At 40.2% G+C, this 15907-nt stretch overlaps 1 protein-coding gene across 1 annotated transcript in view; it reads left to right on the top strand.

Annotated features, from left to right (window-relative positions):
* The window catches only part of LOC122797866 (vomeronasal type-2 receptor 26-like), a 149788-nt gene extending 135762 nt beyond the window's left edge, over positions 1–14026 (top strand). Inside the window, exon 4 of the mRNA XM_044066388.1 lies at positions 13009–14026. Coding sequence (XP_043922323.1) covers positions 13009–13907 — 899 coding nt within the window. The 3' untranslated portion in view covers positions 13908–14026. The remainder of the gene's footprint in view (positions 1–13008) is intronic.
* Positions 14027–15907: the final 1881 nt, after the last annotated feature.

Raw genomic sequence — 15907 nt, 5'->3', positions numbered from 1 at the left:
AGAGATACATATGCATGTATATACATATATTTTTTTCAGCATAAAATGGTTAAAATGCTTAGGGAATTATACTAGTCTTTCATTGGTCTAAAAGTTTTGAATTTGCTGATGTCATGTATAAATTGAGTGTGTTTTGTAAAATACTTTTGTCTGAGGACATTTGGAGATTATTCTAAATGAAAGTGCTTACAATAAATGGTTTTATCTTGATTCAAATTGTTTGATTGAGCTGCATTTTCCAGTACTGGTTTATTCCATTTTGTTTTCTTCTGCTGTGCTGCCTTTTTGGTGAGGTTCCTGGTTTGTGGGTGTTTGTTTTACATGGATCGTGGCACTTGATTGACAGCTGAACCTAACCTTCTTCTTGTCTAGGCTGGTGAGTGAGACATCTGTGTGCTTCACAATGGAGTCACCTGTATCTAAAAAAATTATTTAGATGTGCTTTGCCTTAGAGGCTTATTTGGTGAGACACTGGTGCTTGTATTTTTATATGTATTGAGTGCTGTAGGTGCATTTTAGGTATAGCATGTTTGTATTCGGAAGGTCTCTGTTGTTTTGGTAGGTTTCTAGTGAGTACCTCTACACATGACGGCTTATGTGTTGAGTGGATGGTTTACATAGGAAATGTAATATGTGAGGTGAAAACCAGTTCAGTTACTGTTCTGTGAGCAAGAGAACAAGAATTCTAGATTCTTAGTGTAGATGCATCTCTCTCAAATTGTATTTGAGTGATTTAGAAGTAGAGGGTTTTCAGTGTACATGAGGCAGTTGCTACACTGCTTCAAGATACACATGTCAATGAGGATGGTAGGAGAAATGGAAGGAAACTGACCATCTGTAATGCTAGGTTAAATCCTATTTTCACAGTGCAGAGAGAAAATGGAGGGGTGTGGTATAACTGAGTGCTCTAAACAGGGTCTGTACTAATCGGGTGCTCTATAAACTGTCTATACTAGATAAGGTTCTCTTAATGGTATGAAACTATTGCAGATTTGGTGTTTTTGGGACTGTTTAAGGGGAAAATGTGTAGCTGAAGTGCTCTCTGAGCAGCTAAGTGCAGTTAAATAACTTCTCAGCCTGATCACGGGCAGCTACTAAGTAAAAATGTATCTACTGAAGTTTTTGCATCTATAACCACCAACGGTTACTCCCACTTCTGGTAGTGGATGTAGGTGCATGGAGGCACACTACGCATAAACAGAATGAATACAGCAGAGCAGTGCCTGATCACCTAACTCTGCGGAGCTGTGTTAAAACAAGTGCAAACCCTCACAAACAAGGGGTTTATGTAGCAACAATGAGCAAATTGAATTAAACAATTTAACCAATAAAAAAGCTCAAAATTGAGCCCTATGTGAGCAACCTTCAATCGTTTTAGTCCTATCTGCACTCTTCTGGCACAAGGGTGCAGGAGGGTGCTCTCCAACAAAAGATAGCCTACTTTAGTGCTCAAGTTAACAAACAGTACTAGACTCAGCAGGTCTGTATCTAGTCTATGCGACAGCAGACAAAAAGTGCAATAAATCAGCAAGAACAGTTTTAAAAAATCAGCAATATAACAAAAAAATGCAGTTAAAAAGTGCAAAATACAGTATAAAATTGTACTTCTGGTTAGCAGAATGCAACAGATGCCTTGAAGTGCACAGATGAATAAAGCAGAGCAGTGGCTGGTTGCCTAACTCTGTGTTGTTAACTAATTTTATTGTGTTATCTAATTTTATTGTAATAAGATGATGAACTGCATTATTCTGAGATATATTATTTATTTGGTTTGCATATCTCATAATGTCTCTCCTGAGGACAGTCTCAACCTTTCACCAAGCTTGTTTTACTTCAGATTAACTATATTCCCTATAAATAAATATATTCTCTAAATCATCTACTTTGTTAATTAAATTTCTATTATCAAACAGGTACATTTAAATCTTAAACATTCGGACCTTGGTACATTTTGAAGATATACAATAGATGACAGCTGGTAGTATGCAAAATAGAGTTTTTAGTAAATGAATTATGATGCAATGAAGCCATTATTGTAACATTAGTTTTAGGGGCTGCCATCTTGTTTGCACTTATTAAAACAGCCATTTAGTCAGTATGAAATAAAAGAAAAAGTAAATAAAATGAGAAATAAATAATAATCCAATTAGCAAAAGTAACTGCAGCAGAAGCAAAAAAGGACTTCCCATTCTACTTACCCATTTCTAACTGCTACTCGAAAAAATGTAGCAACTCAGAACAAAATTATAGGAATTACATGTGTGTGAGTAAGAGAGAGAGATAAAAAGAGTAACTGAGTGAGTGAGTGAGTGAGTGAGTGAGTGAGTGAGTGAGTGAGTGAGTGAGTGAGTGAGTGAGAGACAGAGAAGGAAAGCATTCTTCTCAACTTCATTGCTCAAGAATTCTGGGCAAAGCCTGCAATAATGGGGGTGCAAAGATCTAAAATCAGGGATAATTTTTAAATATATCACTGATTCACCTAAAAATTAAATAGAGAAAAAGGTTGTCCATCGGTGCATATTTTCTTAACAATAAGAAGTATGTATATATTTGACTGACTGTAATTGTCAGTGATTTACCAGAAAATCAAACATCTTCAAAGAATAGTGCAAAATAGGAGACATTCTGCAAAATCAGTGAGAGTCGAAAAGCATGGCAGACTGCAATGCCTTGCAGTTTATTCACTTTTTCATTCATTTGATCACAATGAGACATCTGAGTTATACTCGCTCAAGAAAGTAGCTGTATTTGCAGGGTACATTTCTTTTTGTATGTGCGCTTGTGTGTGAGGGTGTGTGTGTGTGTGTTTGCATGTGTGTGCACATGCGTGTGTTTGTGTGTGGGTGTGTGTGGACATTAAATATTTCACATAGCTTATATTTTGCAAGTAAAAGGCTTCCTTCAAAGACAATTACATATGCTATGGGAACTTTGAAACATTAGGCAGAGAAACTTTTTTATATTAAGAACATAAAAATGGATATAATACAAACAATGAAAAAAAAACAAATAAAAGACAGCTAAACAAACAGTCCATTATCTAATTGCAATAATACCATTCAGGGTGAATTTTGTTGGGGAAATAACAGACCTTCAAGAGGTGCAGAGACACTCTCGTTGTTGTGACAGGCCTGACAACACCCCCAGTGGTTTATTATCTCCTGTATTGCTCATCCTGTTGAGCAATATTGCTTACTTTTATTGTCTGGTTAGGTAAGTTTGGATGTCCATTCAAAGAGGAACTCATTCCTTAAAAAAATACAATTTATTTAACCTATTATACACTAGAATCCCACATATTCCATAGATATATCCATAGCTGTCATCTGTCTTTCTAGTTCTCTCTCTGTATGTATGAATATATATATGCACACAGACACACACACACACACACACACACACACACACACACACACACACACACACACACACACACACACACACACACTGAATTAATCAAATGACTCAAATGTTGACATTTACATTGTCGGCCATAAAACATTTACTTTACAAACATTGACATGCTACTTTACATGCAACAGCCTCAGCATGTAAAATTAAAACTGAAGAACCCTACAAATTATATATACTTTGGCATTTTGCACACTTACTGTTAGTATATATAAGTAACGTGGTGGGGGGTGGGATTTCAGCCTGGCTATAGGGATCAACAGAGCACAGACTCAGTCTCTTATGAATGGCAATCATGAGGACTGTTTGCTAAAAACAGCAATATAACCAATGGATATTGCCTCCTATTCAAAAGCAATATTTTTAATTTAGTGTTTTGTAAAATAAGATGTTAAGTTGTCTATCTCACATTCATTCTTGCTGTTTGGGATCAGAGCCGATCCTCAGCTCTGACTCAGTCATCTTCAATAGCTCGAGAGCTGTTTACTGAGGCTACCCCTTATCCCATAATGCCTAGCGATAGCTACCCAGATCTTGTTTGCCGCTTCAGCTGCGAGGTGTGTCATTTTCTGGCTCAGGCGTGTATTTTCAAATTTTTTGTGTAGAAATATATTCTTATACTCCATAAAACTATTAGATAAATTACCTTTTCATAGTTTTATTTACTAGTGTTTGTTGTTGAGTACTTTGTTCTCCTTTAGTCCTTTTTAGTAGAACTTGTTTAAGTTAGAGAGTTATCCCCTCCCCCACTCCCTTCTCAAGGAAGACGTTTAACTTAGAGGCTCTCCTTTCCTCTGTTTTTTGCTATCGTAAAAAAAAAAAAAAAAAAAGGAGTTTGTTTTATATATTTTTACATAGTCTGTTAATGACTAGAGTACAAATTTTTTCTGTCTGTGTTTCTCTTCTTGTGCTTGTTTTTTTGTGGTTGATATGTCTAAAGAAACTAAAGTATCTGGATTTCAAAAGTGTGATTCGTGCTGTCAGAAAATGTCTCTGACAGATGGGTACACTAGTTGCGTTTATTGTTTGGGCGCTGTTCACCTGCAGGGCTCTTGTTCTATCTGCCATGCCTTTAGTCCAAGAGTCCTGCAGGAATGGAAGAACAAATTGATCCTTAGGGGTCAGTTAAAATCTCAGGATTCACCGGCAAAGAGTTCACAGCCAGTAAAATCCCCAAAATCCTCTAAATCGTCAGCTCCATCTTCGGAGCCAACCCCGGTACAGGATTTACCGAGTATGTCGGTTCCGGCTGGCACCGACAAGACAACCCCTCCATCGGCTCCATCTGTAGTTTCAGAGCCATCTCAGAGCCATAAGAGGCTGAGGTCCCCTTCGTTAGAGTCAGTTCATTCGGCTCCTGGCTCTCCATTATTGCAAAGTGAACGTAGCCACTGCTCTTCACACTCCTCTTGATCCTCTAAGCTGTCGGATCATGATGTGGAGAGAGTAGTAAGTAGGTTGCTAAAATTACAGGCACTAGCTAAAATGTTGTCTAGCCCTCCTCAACAGGTATCGTCTCCATCCACCTCCCTTTCTGTTCCTCTTCCGACTCCATTGAGCTTGGATCCGGAGTTCATTGGGGTTCGAGTAGTGGAACCATCGGCTCCGATACCTATATCTCCTTCGGTTCCGACTTTGGCTCCGATTAACTCGATGGTACCTTCCATTGAAGGATCTGGATTCCGGGGCTCCCTCATCGGCTCTGAGGGGGCGAGTGGCATCGGACCCTTGTCCAACCCCGTTCTCCCTCTCGGAGCATCGGTGCAGGTGAGCCTGGCTCCAACATCGTCCTCAGAGCTGTCCCCCTCGGCCCTAAGAAAGATTCCTATTTCTTTGGAACCGGAGCTTTCTCTGCCTAGAGGCAGGGACACCTTTGAGGTCATGCGGAGTGTGCTGTCCCCTGAGTCAGCTCCACTACCAGCCCCACCAGCTGCATCCCCCGTAGTGTCTGCACCAACCTCTGCTCCTCCTCCAAACCCCAAGTGTAGGGAACCAATGCTCCAGGACACCCCATTGGGTGTTTCCTCTTCTTCTGAGGCCTCCCCTGATCACTTAGAGGAGCCCCCTTGGAAGAAGAAGTGCAGGAGGAAGCACATTGACTCCCATGAGTCTGTCACTTCTGATATAGACTTAGATGAATTGGAAGGTTCCCCGAGATACCCCGCTGAAGATGTTTCCTTCCTGGACATCCTGGAAATGCTTAGGCAGAGGGGGAATTGGAATCCCCTAGCCCCTACAGAGGATGAGTCTGTATTCCTGGATGCTTTCAGTTCCCAACCTTCCACCTCCTGGGTTTCTCCGCCTTTTGACCCACTTATGTCCGTAGTGGCTCGAAAGGCTTGGTCAGCTCCGGACACAGTGGAACCAACTCCGAGGAGACCTGGTAAATTTATTACAGCTCTCCAGGATAAGCAATTCCTTTCTGAAGGTGTGCCCGTTGATGACATGGTGGTAGCAGCAGCCACCAAAAAAGAGTTAGTGGAAACCTCTTCATCTGTTCATCCCCCTAACAAGGAGTCTAGGACAATGGACAGGTATGGAAAGTGAATGTTTGCTTCAGTGACTTTCTCCATGAGGTCACTGAACTATCTATGTCATTTTACTCGACTTCAAAGGGATCTCCTTAAAGAGCTTGGAGATACCCTTCAAGATCCTACAGCTGAGGGAGCACAAGCCAAAGTAGCTTCCCTGCTTGTGACGCTTAATTCTGTAGTTAACTCCTCCATGAGGCTCATTTCCTATGCAGCCGATGAAGTGAGTAGAGCTGTGGGCACGGGTGTAGACCTTAGGAGGCATGCGTGGATGTGGCTGTGTCACTTTGTGGAACCCTTTTGAGTGTCCTTCACCAATACCCCCTTTGATGGCTCCTTTCTCTTTGGGCCACAGGTGAAAGACATGTTGGCTAGGTGTGAGCAAGAAGGCAAGACTCTCTCTGCCATGGGAGCCCATTTTCCACTCCCTCTAGACCTTCCCCAAGGGTCAGAAGAGTGGGGAAGATGTGGTTCTGTAAATCTCAGGGAGCCTTACCTGACACACGTAGTGATTTTTCCTCCAGAGGCAGAGGGGGAAACAATAATAATAGATGCCGCCCTTGTGGCAGAGGGGGTCCACAGAACCAGGGCAACAGAGAATCTTTCTCTGATAAGCCCTTTCAGCATCCCTGAAGGGTTGCCTGGCTGCTCACCTCTGCAGGCAGTCGGGGGAAGACTTTCACTTTACCCAAAAGCCTGGCAAAATTTAACAAAAAACAGATGGGTACGGTCCATTATATCTAGAGGTTACAAAATTCCCTTCCTTCAACCCCCCTTACAGTCAAAGAAGACCCTTCCAGATGTTCCACCCAATCTGAAGGAGCAAGCAGGAATAGAAGTTTCAAAACTGCTAGAAAAAACAGCCATTCAGGAAGTCCCCGTAGACCAGCACGGATCTGGAACTTACTCAAGGTTCTTTTTGGTACCAGAAAAGACGGGGGACTGGAGACCAATTCTGAATCTCAGCAGACTAAACAAATCTGTACAAAGAACAAAGTTTCGGATGGTCACGCTGCAGTCCATTCTACCTTTGCTGGATCAGGACAATTGGATGTGCTCGATAGATCTTCAGGATGTGTACTACCATATCAAGATGGACAGATGCTCCAGGAGATTTCTTTACTTTCGGGTAGGGGCCAGTCATTGCCAGTTCAGAGCTCTGTCCTTTGGTCTCACCACAGCCCCCAGGGTGTTCACCAAATGTATGGCAGTGGTCACGGCTCACCTGAGATGTCAAGGATTCCAGGTGTTTCCATATCTAGATGACTGGCTCCTCACTGCTACCACCAGGCATCAACTCCTACAAGTGTGGGATTATACAATCACATCCTGCACTCAGCTAGGTATTACAATAAATTTTGAAAAATCTGCCTTGTTGCCCTGTCTATCTATCACTTACATAGGAGCAGACTTAAACACAAGGGATATGTTCGCAAGATTGCCACTAGAAAGAGTGTCCACAATTCATCAAGAAGTGCAAATTCTAATGCAGAGCAAAAGGATCCAAGTCAGGTATGTCCTTCAAACTCTGGGCTCCATGGCAGCTGCCATTCTTCTACTCCCACTAGCAAGCTTCCACATGAGAATTCTTCAGTGGTGTCTTTTCACGCAGTGGTCTTTCCAAGAGCTACCCATGTCTCACATGATCCTGATCACGGAGGCATGCAAAAGACACCTTCCTTGGTGGATGGTCTCCCCATTAGTTACTCAGAGCAGACCTTTCATACAATCCCCTCTGGTAGCCACAGTGATGACAGATGCCACCCTGATAGGGTGGGGGGGGCATTATCTGGGCAGGACAGTCCAAGGCACTTGGCACCCTCACGAGTACTATCTGCACATAAATGTCCTAGAAATGACAGCCGTGCTCCTAGCATTGCAAGCTCTTCAAGACTCTCTTCCTTTCGGGACCTTTGCAATTCAAACAGACAACGTCAGTGGTGTTGTACATCAACAAGCAGGGTGGAACCAGATCCTACCCCCTGTGTCAAGAAGCACTCAGATTTTGGCAGTGGGTAATTTCCTCCCAATGTTTTCTGATTGCGACGCACATCCCTGGGAGATCCAACGTCATAGCGGACAAGCTCAGCAGAGCTATCCTCATGCCTCATGAGTAGTCTCTGAATCAGGAAGTTGTGGATCTTATTTTCCGCAAATGGGGACAGCCTTGCTGTGATCTTTTTGCCACCACCTTCAACAGCAAATGCAGCAACTACTTCTCCCTTCTTCCACTTCCAGGTCACATACCCAGAGATGCTGTAGTCCACAAATGGCCTCAGGGACTTCTTTATGCTTTTCCTCCATTTCCCCTGATACCAAAACTCATACAGAAAGTAAAATCGTTGGGTTGCAAAATGATCCTCATTGCCCCCTACTGGCTTCAACAGATATGGTTCCCATTCCTGCAGCATTACCTTCTCGATCAGCCCTGGACTCTGGACCCAATTCCAGATCTCCTGGTTCATCAATCAGGCGGGTTGCATCAATCCCTCCAAACTCTCCAGCTCACAGCTTGGTTGCTCCACTTCCAACCTTAGCCAGGCTTCCCAGCATTTCCTCAGCAGTCCGTGAGATTATCATCTCATCTCATAAGTCTACAATGAAAAATACTTATGCTAGCAAATGGAAACTTTTTTCTTGTTGGGCAGAGTCTAGGAATGTGGATCTCTTCTCAGCCCCAGTCCACGAAATTCTGGAATTCCTGGCGTAATTGTTTCACCCCAGGACCACTTCCGCTATGATTAGAGTACAATTAGCGGCCATTTTTAATTTTCATATTGGTTTGTCAAATGCTAACATTATGTCTCATAAGCTCTGTAAAGCTTTTTTGAGAGGAACATCTCTGCTTAGACCTCCAGTGAGAGATCCCCCTCCCCATTGGGGCCTTAATTTAGTCCTAACTTCCTTAATTCTGCCTCCTTTTGAACCAGCAGCATCTTGCTCCATCAAGTTTCTATCTTGGAAGACACTCTTTCTGGTAGCTATCACTTCATCTAGGTGTGTCTCAGAACTTCAAGCACTATGTGTTCGTCCTCCCTACCTGGTGTTTCGCAAGGACAGAGTTGCTCTGAGGACTAATCCTTTGTTTCCTCCTAAAGTCTGCTCAGAAAATAATTTAAACCAATCTATAGATCTCCCCGTGTTCTTCCCTAATCATAGCAACAAGGCAGAGTACAAACTTCACCAACTGGATGTTCATAGACAATTGTGTTTTTACCTGCACAGAACTAAAGAAATAAGAAAGTCAGACCAATTATTCCTTTCTTATGCCTTAAACAAACAAGGTCTCCCAGTTTCCAAGGTGACCTTATCCAGATGGTTGTCCCACACTATTACTTTTATTTACCAGTTAAGGAAAAAAGAGTTACCAATTAAACCGAAAGGTCATTCTACTAGGGTGTTAGCCACCTCCATAGCCTTTCAGCCTAGGTTGCCCATGGATTCCATCTGTGCAACTGCCACATGGGCAAACCCTCATACCTTTATTTCTCACTACAAGGTGAATATGGTCTCCCGGAGCAGAGCTGACTTTGGTTCCACTGTTTTGAAGAGTTTGTTCCACTGAGCCACCCAGGGCTAAGGTGCTAGGGATGCTGTCCCAAACAGCAAGAATGAAAGCGAGATAGACAACTTAATATAAAGAAGTTATGTACCGACCATAACGTTCCATGTTAGTTGTCTTCTTCTCGCTTTCTTTCTTGCATCCCTCCCTCCGTCCCCTGTCTTAGTGGATTGAGAGGAGCTCCTTTTTTCACTGGCTAAGTATTATTTTATTGTTAGTCTTCTGACCAGGTCTTCTTAACCTATTCTAGATATTAGAATACATGGAACAACCAGTTTTTTGATAACTGGTTTCTCTCTTATTATGTCTGGATTAGCTATTTCAAACGAGATCTGGGTAGCTATCGCTAGGCATTATGGGATAAGGGGTAGCCTTGAGCCAGTAAACAGCCCTTGAACTATTGAAGATGGCTGAGTCGGAGCCAGGGATTGGCTCCGATCCCAAACAGCAAGAAAGAAGGCGAGATGAAGACAACTAACATGGAACGTTATGGTAGGTACTTAACTTCTTATTCTTCTCTGTGGAGTAACTGCTATTTCAAGACGGCACATTTGCAAGTAGATTAGAGCAGGCAATGAGTGGAGGGAGGCTTTAACATACATTCTTTCTTTTCAACCTGTAAGCACAAGAAATCAGCAAAAGCCAAAATTAATGGGGGACACTGATCCAAAAATAGGGGCAATTTCTAAATATTATTCATAGAAAGTTAATATGGTAAAAGGTTTTGTATTAGCATGTATTTCCTGAAGAATATTATTATTATTATTTATGTAATGACATCAATCCTGAGTGATTTGCCAGCAAAATCACAAATTTTATGAGGAGAAGACCAAAGATCAGAGGCAAAAATCTAGGCATTCTGCATAAATCTGAAGAGTCAGGAGGTATGCATGCATCAGTCTGCTCTGATGTTAGCCCTGACAATTGGTGTTTATATCAAGTTATCGAAAGATGAAAAATAGTGAATGCTATTTCATCGGCCCCAAAACATCTAAACATGAAAATATTGAACATTCAGAACAGCAAATTTTTTCCCATGGAAAGCTGCTCCAAAACACATACACACAACACAAGCACTTCAAACAAACAGCAACCACACACATACACTTAAATTCCTACATCTAACGCTACACTAAACTTAACATACACTACTATCAACCCACTTACCTTAACCCAAGCCCTAATCTGTCACTATCGCACACTCACCTAACCCGCGCCCTAACCCTAACTCACTTAAACCGCCCCTAACCCTAAAGTCTGTCACTATCGCACACACGGCTAACCCGCGCCCTAACCCTAACTCACTTAACCTGCCCCTAACATACAAACAATTGCACACTTACCTGAACCCAACCCGTAACGTTCCACCACAGCGCTATGAATAGCGAAGCCACAGAAATGGCCAACTGAATTTTTTCCCGAGGAAAGAATTCGCTGTTCTGCAGCTTCGCTATTCTTAGTGTTCGCTGATCAATGTTCGATATGAGAACATTCGAAGTTTTAATACTTCGATGTTCTGATATAGACCCGACAATTGTTTTTCAGAAAATGTGGTGTTTCAAATACTTACGCACATTAAGGAAAATTCTACAGGGTATTATTTATTCATACCTTCCTAGTAAAATTCAATGAAATGCAGAAAACCCTCCTGAAACAACAGACTCAAAAGTAACGAATACAGAATTCAACTGTACATCCATACATCATTTATAGTGCTTGTATATTTAAAAGTGGCTGTAGAATTCATATAGTTTTCATCAGATGGTACATTTTTAAATGGCAGAATTCTTTTGTAAAATGCCTACCATGACAATATTTCTCAATATTTACTGCTGAGTACTAACTGGGATATGACTATATAAAATTCCAACAACAGATTTGCTATAGAAAACCAAGAATAAATTAAATATGTGTTAAAATATGAGCAAAAATTTGTCTGACTTCATCGGTAATATTCTGAAACACAATAGCAATAAAGCAAACTACAATCATTTACTTCTCTCATTCATTTTAATCATTACAAGAGATTATCTGTATGACTTGAGTAATATAATTCCAAGAGTTTATAGTAAGGCTACTTGGGTGCTGAATGCACTCAGCCTACGCCCTCATCATCTTTTCAATATGGGATAACTACTCCTCTGATCGGCACAAGGTTTATGGAGCCTTATGTGTTTAAATGACACATGGTACATTTCTCATTATGCATATGTTGGCCGGTCATTTGATCGCATTTCGTGCACTTTATACATTTATGCTGTTTTGTTCTCCTTCCTTTATTTTGCTGTTTTTCCTATTTTTCAGTATTACAATGCTTTACTATTAAAGCTGCCTGACTGCAAACTTAAATGCACAAAAAATGATGGCGTCTGTTTGTTAGTGTATCTGCTGCATGACATTATAATTAGACCTTTCATCTATTCCTGCTTGTATTTTCAAGTGTTCAGTTCCCTTTGATTATTTGAAACCTTTTTCTGTCTTATGATAAACAATGTTTCTGTCTTATGATAAACAATGTTTCTGTCTTATGATAAACATGGGGGCATTGAAGCAGGAAAAGTAAATAAACAAATAAGTGAATAGTTAAATCATTTGATATATTTGCTATGGTAGAATTTATGCTGGCTGTGAGTTTAAGGACACAATACTTAACTGTCCTGAGTAAAGAAAAAAAACAGGTGCATGGATTTTGTATGTTTACATGGTTAAAAAGGTTTACTATCATAATGTTGGACCGGACTTGGTCGAACGCTGTTTACATCGACCCACGTCCACGAAAGTTGACATTTCTAAATCCCAACATTGCCGAATTATGTCTCAAATGCGACCACAGAATGGGCTTTAACATGGGTCGAGATTTGTACTTCGGCTATGTTAGGTTCAACATTGTCACCATTCAACCCCCTGCCTTTCGTTGGAGTGGATTCGTCCGAAGCCACTTCAACATAATGATAGTAAATTAGTTAAAAAAGGAAAGTGAAAGAATGATCACTCAGTATGCAGATAAAAGTAAACTCGTATTTCTGAGAGCCATACAGGGGTAAAGTAGAAGGACATGGAATCAAACCCATTTCTGCAAGATGTGACTCCTCTGTGAGCATTACCATAATCACTAAGGTACAGTACTAGTCAAATACATTGTGCAATAAATGAACTCTGCAATTTGCAGGTATATGCATTCATCCAAGTTACATGATATATGCTTTAGAACACTTGTCACAGATGTTCCACTACTCAGTTAATATTTCTTAAACTCTCATTATGAATTTGTTTTCTTGCAGTTTTTCAGACACTGTAATTTGTCAATGTGTTAGTTCATAATGCTTTCATCTCCTGGGGTCTAAACTGTCAACTGGCTTTTCACTCCAAGTAAACATTTCAGTTTGTTCTGACAAAAACAAATGCTACTTAATATCTTTTCTTTGCTGCATTACAATAACAATTTTCAAAATTTTAGTTATTTACCACCATCTTCTAATCTGTGTGTTTCTGTTTCTTACATAGATAGCACCAGCTGTGTACACTGCCCTGAAGAACTTTGGCCAGATGACAACAGAGAAAAATGCAATCCGAAAATCATTGATTTCCTCTCTTTTGAAGATTCACTAGGATCGTTATTAACTGGACTATCCATTTCTGCTTCTTTCATTACATTAGCTGTATTTTGCACTTTTGTTAAGTTCTGGGATACTCCTTTGGTCAAGGCCAACAACCGTGAGCTCAGTTTCTTTCTCCTTATCACACTTACACTTTGCTTTATCTGTTCCCTGTTATTCATTGGCTATCCAACACACATCAGCTGTCTCCTCCGTCAGACTGCCTTTGGGGTCATATTTTCCATTTGCATCTCTATTATACTGTCAAAAACCACAATTGTTATAATTGCTTTTAATGCTAGAAAGCCAAACAGCAAATGTCAGAGATGGGTAGGATCAAGAGTTGCGCCGACTGGAATGATCCCTTGCGCATCAGCTATACAAGTTGTTATATGTATGATTTGGCTAAATTTTTCTGCACCATTTCCACAGAAGAATATGAAATCTGAATCAGGGAAAATAATAATGGAATGTAATGAAGGTTCTGCCATTATGTTCTTCTGCATGCTGGGATATCTTAGCCTCTTGGCTAGCATTTCCTTTATAGTAGCCTTTCTTGCACGGAATTTGCCAGATCGATTTAATGATGCCAAATACATTACATTCAGTATGCTTGTTTTTTTAAGTGTTTGGCTAACATTTATTCCAGCTTACTTGAGCACAAAAGGGAAATATACAGTCGCAGTGGAGATATTTGCCATCCTAACTTCTAGCGCTGGGTTGTTAGTTTGCATATTCATTCCCAAATGTTACATTGTTTTATTTAAACCAGACCAGAACATAAGAGAAAAGATTACTGGAAAGTAAAGTAGCATCATTTGTATAAGCAATTTTCCATAGACAAGTATTGTTGCACTTGTTTCTCAGGTTCATAGGTAAGTACTAGGCTAGTGGCCATTGTGGGCCATTTTAAACCTGACCAATTTCCATTTTTGTGCTCAAAATAACCCCTCCCATTTGGTTAGAGGTTGGCCTTACCCATCCCATGGTCGATAATTACATATTACAACTAATGAGAATAACTGGGATCATACCATAGATAATTTGAGTGGATCCATGCATGGGATAAACCATTTAGGAGCTGCTTCTGTCCATGAGTAGTACAGGGGGAAGGTCCTGGGGTATATTTTCTGTTTTCCATCCATAGTTCTAAGTGCACTTGAATATGGACAGGGATGAACTTTGTTTTATATGGACTGGGAATCTGTTTGACAGCAGCACTATTTCTCTGTGAGATATACCTGTCCTTCCCAACCATTCTGTTGATATTACAGAAAAGGTTTATATCCCTAGATTGAGTATTTCTGATGCATTTTTGACTTGCTGATGTGCACTAAATACATCAGTATTGGGTTGGAGGATGCCTTGTAAGCCAGACACAGTTTACATGTTAGCAGTCTGTTGGATGCCAAGTATAGTGACAGGGTATTCAGTTGGTCCATGTAGGATATGCTGTTTAGGCTGTGTATCCTTTTAGTAAGTTACCTCTGTGAATGTTCCAGTTGTTGCATGTATCTGAACAGATACGTGCCAAAACGGGCATTTTATTCACTGAGAGGCCTAATGAGGGCTGAGTAAAGGGGGTCAATGGCATCCCTAGATCTAAACACATTCCTTTTGTTTGTAAGCTGTGCAACATAGAAGGATGTTCTTACAATAGATACATGTTGGTCAAAAGTTAAGTCACTGTCCATGTAAGTTGCCAAATCCCAAAAAACTCGTTCAACTCTTAGAGACATATTGCCAATGTGGAAGTTCCCTGGGGTAGATGACTTCCCAAAGGATACAATAATGCATATTTTGGCATTTAGTTTCAGTCCATGATTTTGACACCAGTTATTTGTTTGTGATGAAACATCCTGCAGGATGGCTAAGCCATTTGTGAATTCTATCACTGCTTCTAAATTGCAGTCATCTGCAAACTTAGCCAGCCAGAGCCCTTTGGTATTGGCTTTTACTTCAGAAATGTAGTTGCCAAGCAGGAGACATTAACTAAATAAGGACTTGTAATGGATTATATATTATGACTTGATCCTAAATTTGTTTTGTCTGCATAAAACTAGACTGAAAAGGAGATACTAAGTAAGAATGAGCAATACCTGCCTTGGAGCAGGAATATATGTATACATGTTCATCTCAATGTTCTTCACCATTAAGTAATCATTATTTTTTTGGCCCCTGTCAAATTAGTGTGAGATTTAGGGCTAAGGCAATTTTTTATTGTCTTCTATATTTCTAAAATATTCCTTTATTCATTGTAAACGTAAGCATAGTTACAGTTTAGCTATCCTACTAGATCTATCCTATTAGTCTAATCTGCTCTCATAAATTCATGGTTTCTAAGTAACATATTCTAAAAGAGTATAAAGACATATTTAGAATAAGAAAAAAACACAAGACCACAATGTATGTTAATGAGAAAGGTAAATGGGTTTCCTTTTTAGAGAGAAATATTTATACGGCTCAACTAAACTAAAGGTTTGCATCAGCTCTTCTAATGTTCTTCTAACTGTAGAATGATTAGGACATGAACCACATGTTCTATAAGGAGATGCATTCAAATCAACAACCCAGCCTCAGCTAATATTTATTTAATAATTAGAATAATATCTCTCAGCTGTACAGATTTTCACAGAATGTCCATATTTATGGCTCATATTTTTGGTCTGGTTTTCATAAAATTGTGGTTTTCTGGTAAATTAGTGGCAAATCATTAAAGATTGAAGTTAGAAAATAATGACAGACAATTTGTTTCAGATTTCACACCCTTCAGTTAATTCATACTAATGCATTGATACGAATGCAAA

This window comes from Protopterus annectens, chromosome 3.part1 (assembly GCF_019279795.1).
Source record: "Protopterus annectens isolate FY-2018-M chromosome 3.part1, PAN1.0, whole genome shotgun sequence".
In the NCBI taxonomy this organism is placed as follows: Eukaryota; Metazoa; Chordata; order Ceratodontiformes; family Protopteridae; genus Protopterus; species Protopterus annectens.
Note: the sequence above shows the minus strand (reverse complement) of the source record. Positions and strands in the feature narration are given on the sequence as shown.